This window comes from Equus quagga, chromosome 2 (genome assembly GCF_021613505.1).
Source record: "Equus quagga isolate Etosha38 chromosome 2, UCLA_HA_Equagga_1.0, whole genome shotgun sequence".
Lineage (NCBI taxonomy): Eukaryota > Metazoa > Chordata > Mammalia > Perissodactyla > Equidae > Equus > Equus quagga.
This window is the reverse complement of record NC_060268.1, coordinates 150593931-150602560: the sequence shown is the minus strand read 5'-3', so window position 1 is coordinate 150602560 and position 8630 is coordinate 150593931. Positions and strand designations below refer to the sequence as shown.

The 8630-nt window shown below is 37.2% G+C and overlaps 1 protein-coding gene and 1 pseudogene across 1 annotated transcript in view; one reads left to right on the top strand and one right to left on the bottom strand.

Annotated features, from left to right (window-relative positions):
* The first annotated feature begins 552 nt into the window (after nt 1–552).
* On the top strand, nt 553–1357 carry LOC124235233 (transmembrane protein 41B-like; annotated as a pseudogene).
* A 2597-nt stretch (nt 1358–3954) lies between these two features.
* The window catches only part of LOC124235649 (cytochrome P450 2C19-like), a 56349-nt gene continuing 51673 nt past the window's right edge, over nt 3955–8630 (bottom strand). The window contains exon 9 of the mRNA XM_046653921.1: nt 3955–4448. Coding sequence (XP_046509877.1) covers nt 4267–4448 — 182 coding nt within the window. The 3' untranslated portion in view covers nt 3955–4266. The remainder of the gene's footprint in view (nt 4449–8630) is intronic.

Here is an 8630-nt window from a genome sequence, read left to right as displayed (position 1 = left end):
GAAAATATTAACTGTTGAATCTAGGTGGGGATATATGATGGTCATGGTACCGTTCTTTCAACTCTTCTTTAGGTTTAAATTTTTCACAATAAAAAGGTGTGGATTCCTAGAGTCCTCTCCACAACGTTTAAGAATTTTAAGCTGTTTCTGAAGTAGTCATTTTCAGAAGCACTATCATTTATATCCATTTTTCCCTGGCTTACTATGAACCCAGGCAGCAGGGTGCCCAAGAAAGGAAGACAATCTTCTCTTCTCAAAGAAACTGTAAACAGAAAATCAGCCTCAAGTGATAAATCAAGAAAAGGGAGGGCAGAGCGCAGTCTGAGTTCGCGCTGCAGGCGTCAGCCCAGCGTCACTGTGCTCGCGGGGCTGAGGTCGTCTTAGGTGAGGTGGTCGCCCAGAAGTAGCTGAGGCTGTGGCCACTGAGTGTTCCAAGGACCTGCGGCAGAGTCGTTATTAAGGGCTTGCGACATCACCCCGCTCCCTTCACCTTCTCTGCTGCAGCCATAACAAAAGGCAGAGTTGCCGAAAGATAGCAGACGTGGGCACTCCATGCGACCCCTCCATAAGGAGGATAGGGTAGGGGGGACGCGGGGTCCCACAACGCCAGGCAGGGGAGACCACCTGAAGCTGTGGGTGCAGAAACTGGGTCAGCAAGAATGTCGCTTCTTACATTGGTGTCCATTTTTTTATCTGCAGCTTTTGTTATGTTTTTGGTATATCAAAATTTTCCTCACCTTAGTGCAGAAGAGTGAATATGAACATTCCCAGAGATGTGGATGATGCCAAGGCTCTAAGGTTTTATCCAAATATAAGCACATCTTTTATGTACAAGTATTTGTAGTTCATTTTGCTATGTATATTTTCTTGCAAACATTTGCTATTCCGGGCTCTATATTTCTCAGTATACTCTTAGGGTTTCTTCAACCCTTTCCGCTAGCCTTATTTCTTGTTTGTTTGTGTTCTGGACTTGGTGCCTCATTCTGCTATATGCTCTGCTATTTAGTTGTAAACAAATACGTAACAGAGAAAGCAGTAAAATGGTCATAGCGGGTTGAACGTCATGGAGAACATGTCATTAACTACATTATATTTTTGAGAATAACACCATTTCTGCCTAATTGTTAATATTATGTCTCCTGTGATAAACGTGCCATTGAAATTTTTCTTATTGGCACTTTTCTAGGTGTCACACCTCCCTCTTTTGTAGCGATTAAGGGCGTGAACAACACTGTACCAGCTCACAATCACAGAGGAAGCTGTTTCCTGCAACCCAGTATTTGTTCTAACAGTTTTGGCTCTTCTTTCTATTCTGCCAGCCATCTTCCAAAAAAAACTAAAGCAACAATTTGAGTGAAACATGATCTGGGTTTTAGTTTTCCTGTCATCAGCATCTCAAGAATGGCAAGTTTATGTGTTAAAATCACCTCTTCAGTAACTGAAACAAGGAATTTGCAAAATAAAATTTCTTGTCAGACGGTTAATATATTTAAGTGGCAAGGGAGAGAAGAAAGTAAAAACGGAAATTGATATACTATGAAAAATGCTGTCAGTAGTTGATAGACATCTTTTGAATTACTATTCTGAGGGTAGCTATACATACTTAGTGGCAGTGTAGTAGGAAATTCTCAACCTGACTGATTCATTCAATTTAATATATTTCTTGAACTGGCTATACATACTTACTCTTGATTTGATAATTTAATATTTTTCTCTCTTATCCCTTACTAATAACTAAAATAGAAAGAGTAAATACAAGGGCAAAGATTCTAGATATTTAAAAATAGTATTGCAGTTCTGGCTAATGTTAGCCTTCTTTCAGAGCAGAACTTGAAAACTAATGCTCAAAAGAGATTTACATCTCTTTCCTCTTTTTACCTTTGAGGTAATGGATTTGTTCAGAAGTTGCATCTCAGTGGACTACAGAATTTGGAAAGGACATCAAGTTATATATATTTTGTGAATTTTATTTTTGTCTTTTTCTGTTCTAGATTATCATGGATTAGTCTGAAATTTAAAATTCTGACCAGTCTATTTTCATATTTTCTTCTAGCTTTCACAATATTTCCACTGTGCATATATAAAATGATAATTACATGATAATTGTATCATATTGATGTTGATAAGTTATATTCAGATAATATTTTGTTACGCAGTTTCCCTTCATCTCATAAGGGGGTCAAAAAAGCAAACATTCAAAGTATGCACTTTTTTGGTTGTTAGAGTAATTATATTGCTCTATATTTTGAGACAGAAGCAGTGGCCGTGCAACAGTTAAATGGTCAAATATAGTTTATTTGTTCCAATGACTAAAATTTACCTCATTTGTTTATTAATATGGTCATTAAAGTATGTATTATGTAATTATCCTTTTTATGCATGATACACTTATAAGAATGCTTGCTTCATTTCTGTTGATGGCTTTTTGGTTTGGGACTGCTTTTGATTAATGCAATTTCCCAATTTAGTGTTTTTACTTTTTTATAACTCAAAGTAAAATTGACTTCTCACATTGTAACTACTATATTTAAATAGTCCTGGAAAAACTAAACAGCTTTTTACTTCTTGCTTAATGGTAATACCCTTGATTCCTTGATTCCAGGACATAGCTGATCTAAAGTAAAGCACTCTGTCAGTTTTACCTTCACCCAAGACTGTCAAGATGAAAAGTACTGTAGCTGTGGGAGAAATCCTGTTATGAGAAGTGTGATCATCTTCAAAGCCTGTTTCTACTACATAGTGTGGACTCATTATTTTTTCTATCGTAGTATTAACAAATGAATTTATTGGAAATACAAAGAAAATATATTAATTAATATACTATTATTATGTCAAAAAAAGGAGTCCTGTTCTTACCATATTAAGTGAGATAGGGAATTTACACAAAACTAATTGCATTAATAATCCAATTTTTGTTCTCACGATGGCAAATAAAGAAAACAAAGAAGCTGTATGAAAATGTTAACCATTATTATCTCTGTGTATTAAGATTATCAGTGATTCTGTTAATGTTAATCTGTAGTAAATGCATATTCTATTTTCAGGGGAAAAATTGGGTAAAAAAATATTGACTCAGGCCAGTGGACTTTACTTTCAGCCAAGACAACCTCCTAGAAGCCTAATGTGCACAGCATTGGTCCAGACAACTAAGTCCACTTACATCTCCTGTCCACGTATTAGCCCTCTCAGGAACTCAAAGATGACTATAGGCATACAAGCTTGAGTCAAAACATATCTGATGAAACTGAAACACTACAGGATATCTACTTTCCTCCTCCTTCCAAGCCCCAACACCTCCTCCGCATAGGGTAAAGATGATCTGTGTTCCTTGAGTTTTTATCAATTCAAAGCTCACTCAAAAAACCCACGTAAAATTGTCTCATTTAAAAAAAGTGATAATCCCTAAAATGGTTCAAATAATTAGTTGAGACCAGTATTGTTAAAGACATGAGAAAATTTACCCAAAAAATTATCCTTTTTTATTTTTAACTCCTCCTCCAGTCCCTGGGTTTTCTCTTGAACTCAGTCCTCAATACTCCTCTTTCCCAGTCTGCAATTCCATAGGGTCATGACAGAAAAGTGCTGAATTTGCTTCCTTCTCCCTCTACTTCTAAAAAGCATTTGAACCAAGGAAAAGAAGATCAAATAAAATTCTCCAAAACAAAGAATTATAGGAGGTAGATGCTTGGAAGGGAAAAATCTATTGACACGTAAGAAGGCAAGCCAGTACACTGTTCTCGTCAACCTTAGTCCCAACAATTCCATGATTCCTCCTGTCACGTTCTGGAATATCTTCCCTTACCTACTACTCCTTCATATCTCTCTCACTTTCTTACCTCTCTCTCTCTCTCTCATACACACACACACACACATACCACAGACCACAGACATTACCATACAGAGACACAAATATCCAAGAGACTCTTGTGTTAATATTTAATATTTATATGCATTTCTCATTGTGTAGTTTATCTGAACCTTATATTCAAGAATTATCACATCCAAGTTACAGATGAGGATCTGAGTATGGAAAGTAGTAGCAGAGTATAGAGAATAGCAGATAAATCTGTGCAGTGAAACTCAGGAAACTCTCTTTAATGGAGGTTGGATATTCACTGGATATTGAGGTAATGGGGAGATGTGAATGGAGAGGTCAGAGAAGGCATTCCTTGGAAGAGAATGAAGTGGAAAGGAGGTGAACGATGCCCGCAGAGGAGAGGAAGTTGCAGATGACGGCACAGCTGCAGCCAGATGGTCCTCCCTTCATCACACAGGAATGAAACAGATCTTGTAAAAGGGTGGCACAGAAGCAAATCCATTGACAACTGGGGTGACGTCGATGTCTTTTGGGTCAACCAGAGACTTCAAGTTAAATTTCTGTAAAATGGTTGTCAGGAATAAAAACAGCTCCATGCGGGCCAGGCCCTCTCCCACACAAATCCGTTTTCCTGAAAATAACAAACACAGGAGACAAATGCTCTTTGAATCCTGTATGTGTGACCAGCGCAAAGAGAGAACACAGTAACTATTGATGAATGATTGGATAGATGGATGGATGGATGGATGGATGAATGGAAGGAAGACTGGTTAGATAGACACAGAGTAACAAAAATTAGCAAATGTTTTATTCACTTAATGTCTTATCTTAATGAACACCCTTCATTTAACAGATATTTATCAGCTCTATACTAGCATTCAATAAGTATTCTTACATTTTAACTTCTCTTTTGACATTTCAAATTTCCATCTAATCTTTTTCGAGGAACACACTCACGTTACTTGGCCAGTGGGTTGAAGGGAGAAGGACTGAAAGGAGGAGGCTCATATGTCTGTGTTTCCCCTTCTATCTCTGGCCAAAACACAGCCCAATATTTTTTTCCTCAGTGTACTTTCAAAAGACATGTATAAACATGTCACTTCCTAAATTTTAAAATTTTAAATTGCTCCCCACCTGTCCTATGGGATAAAGTCTGATGGCTTGCCCTGCCTGTTCACAATCTGTTCCCAGTCTGATATTCCACAATCTTTCCTTCCATTCTTCATACCCTGTACTCTCAGCTCTAAGCATACACACTCTTCATCAATCTCCAACACACCGTCAGTTTCACGCTTTATCTCATGCTGTTCCTTTTGGCTAAGATGTACTTCTCTTATACTTCCTTCAGGATCTAGGTCAAATGTTATTTCTCCTTTACACTCTTTGTGATCCCCTAAGGTAATAGATTGTCACCCTCTCTGAGTTTCTTCAGCATAATATTCATGCTTCCAATGAAGCATAGATCGCTTTAAATCATAGTTATCTATTTTTATAGCCTGGTAAAATGTGAGTTCCATGAAGGGAGGGCTCACTCATTGCCTTCTTGATATTTACAGTGCCCGACCCAAAGCAGGCATCAAGAGTCGTAGAAGAAATGAGGTGTCCATGGCCAGACACTCAGAACACACATTTCAGGAATGGAGACCCAATAACCAAGATATAGGATCATGATTGGAGGAAGAGCAGGGTGCTCTGGAATCACAGTATAGTATGCTACTACATTCCCAATATTTCCCTGACACTATAATTAGCTGGCAGGATTTTCTTTCTCCTTGATCTAGAGCAAATGTCCTACTCCAGTGGTCTATTACCTCCTTAAAAGTGTCCTTCCTGGGCCAGCCCAGTGGCACAGCAGTTAAGTTTGCACATTCTGCTTCAGCGGCCCAGAGTTTGCTGGTTAGGATCCCAGGTGCAGACCTATGCACCACTTGGCAAGCCATGCTGTGGTAGGCGTCCCACATATAAAGTAGAGGAAGATGGACATGGATGTTGGCTCAGGCCAGTCTTCCTCAGCAAAAAAAAGAGGAGGATTGGTGGCAGATGTTAGCTCAGGGCTAATCTTCCTCAAAAAAAAAAAGTGTTTTTTTAAGTGAAATGAAATATATATATTTTTTAAAGTCCTTCCTTCTCTAGTTTTCTTTCTCTCTGCCCCATGTAAGGCAGCTCAAATATCATTTCTCTTATTAAAATGTCATTAGTCCATTTTATGCCTCACCAAGAGATAGGAATAATCAGGAAGGAGGCAGTTTTCATCTCCTGTCCTGATCAGCCTGTTCTTCCCTCTATCACAGCACTAATTGTACTGGATTACCACGGTCTGTTTACTCTTCTCCTTCTCTAATTGGGATGTGAGCCTCTGGGCTGCCTATACTGTACCTCAAGATATTTGGTCCCCAGATCTCCTCAGAGAGAAGCTTCAGGTTTTGAGTTCCCTCTAGATTATGGGCCGCCATACTGGTGGTGGGGTTTTGGTGAGACTGTGTCTCAGCCTCTCCTACCCACTTTGATGTGGGTTTTTTCTCATTTGTTTGTTAGGTAGGAGTGGCCCAGCTAGTTTTGGGGATTTTTTTCAGAGGAAATTGGGCTGTGTGTAGCTATACATTCAGTGTGTCCATGGGAGGAGATGAGTTCAGGATCTTCCCACATTGTCATCTTGAGCCAAAACTCGGGAGGTTTCTGATTACTGAATCAATCTCATTCCTTATTATAAACCTATTCTGACTTTCTGTTTCTTCATTATTCAGTATTGGTAGGTTGTATGTGTCTAGAAATTAATCCGTTTCTTGTAGGTTATCCACTTTGTTGGCAAAATTGTTCATAGAAGTCTCTTATGATCCCCTTTATTCTGTGGCAACAGTTTCATGGCTTCTCTTTAATTTGTGATTTTATTTGTTAGAGTCTTCTCTTTTTTACTCAGTCTAGCTAAAGAGATGTCAATTTTGTTTATTTTTTCAAAGTACCAACTCTTAGTTTCTTAACTTTTGTCTATTCTTTTTCCAGTCTCTATTTCATTTGTTTCTCCTCTAATCTTTATTATGTCCTTCCTTTCTCTAACTTTGGCTTTAGTTTGATATTTTTTCAAATTTACTGAGGTGTAAATTTATGTTGTTTATGTGAGATCTTTCTCTTTTTTAATGTAGCTATTTCTTGGTATGAAATTTCCTCTTAGCACTGCCTTAACTGCATCCCATAATTTATAGTATGATGTTCTTCCATTTTAATTTTTCTTAAGGTATTTTCTAATTTCCTTGTGATTTCCTCTTTCACCCATTGATTGTTCAAAAGTGTGTTGTTTAATTTCTATGTATTTGTGAATTGCCAGTTTTCCTTCTGCTGCTGATTTCAAGTTTCATTCCACTGTGGTCAGAAATAATATTTGGTATGATTTCAATCTTCCTAAATTTGTTAAGATTCATTTTGTGATCTTACATGACATCTATGCTGGAAAAATTTTCATATGTGCCTTAGAAAATTGTACATTCTGCTACTGTTGGTAGAATGTTCTACATATGTCTGCCACATCCATTTGGTCTATAGTGTTGTTCAAGTTCACTATTTCTTTTTGGCTTTCTTTCTGGTTGATCTATTCATTATTAAAATGGGATACTGATGTCTCCTACTATTATGGCATTGCTACTATTGTATTATATTAGCATGTATTTCTCCCCTCAGTTCTGCCAATGTTTACTTTATATGTTTAGGCACTCTGGTGCTGCGTACTTATGTATTTATAATTGTTATATCTTCGTGATGGCTTGATCCTTTTATCATTATATAATATCCTCTCTGTCTCTTGTGACCCTTTTTGACTTAAAATCTATTTTGTCTCATATAAGTATAATGACTCTTGCTCTGTTTTGGCTACCATTTCCATGGAATACCTTTTTCCACCCATTTACTTTCATCCTATGTGTGTCCTTATCCAAAGTGAGTCTCTTGGAGACAGCACATAGTTGGATCTTGACTTTTTAATCCATTCAGCAACTTTGTATCTTTGATTGGGGAGTTTAATCCATTTACATTTAAATTATTTTATTAATTAAATAATTAAATTAAATTAATTATTGATAGGGAATGGTTTACTATTGTCATCTTGTTAATTGTTTCCCATTTGTCTTGCAGATCTTTGTCCCTGTTTTCTACTCTGTCTCACTTTGTATTTCATTCTTTTTGTATACTTTGATTCCTTTCTTTTTCTTTTGTGTAACACCTACAGGTTTTCTTTATAGTAACCATGTGGTTATCAGTCTATTTTAAGCCGATAACAACTTAACTTTAATCACATACAAATCCTACACTTTTAATCCCCTCATTTTATGTTATTCATGTCACAATTTACGTATATTTACATTGTATATCCAATAAAATATTTTTTATTTATTCTTATTTTAATTTTTTTTTGAGGAAGATGAGCCCTGAGCTAACATCCACCACCAATTCTCCTCTTTTTGCTGAGGAAGATTGGCCCTGAGCTAACATCTATGCTCATCTTCCTCTACTTTATATGTGGGATTCCTGCCACAGCATGGCTTGATAAACAGTGCACACGTCTATGCCCGGGATCAAAACTGGCGAACCCTGGGCCACCAAAGCAGAGTGCACAAACTTAACTGCTATGCCACCAGGCCAGCCCCTTATATTTTGTCTTTTAACTTTCATACTAGAAATAAAAGTCATTTTCCTACCACCATCACAGCAATATAGTATTCTGTATCTTGCTATATATTTACCTTTACCAAGAGGTTTTATACTTTCTAATACTACTGTGTTGATGCTTATGGGCCTTTTGTTTCAAGTTGAAGAACTCCTTTTA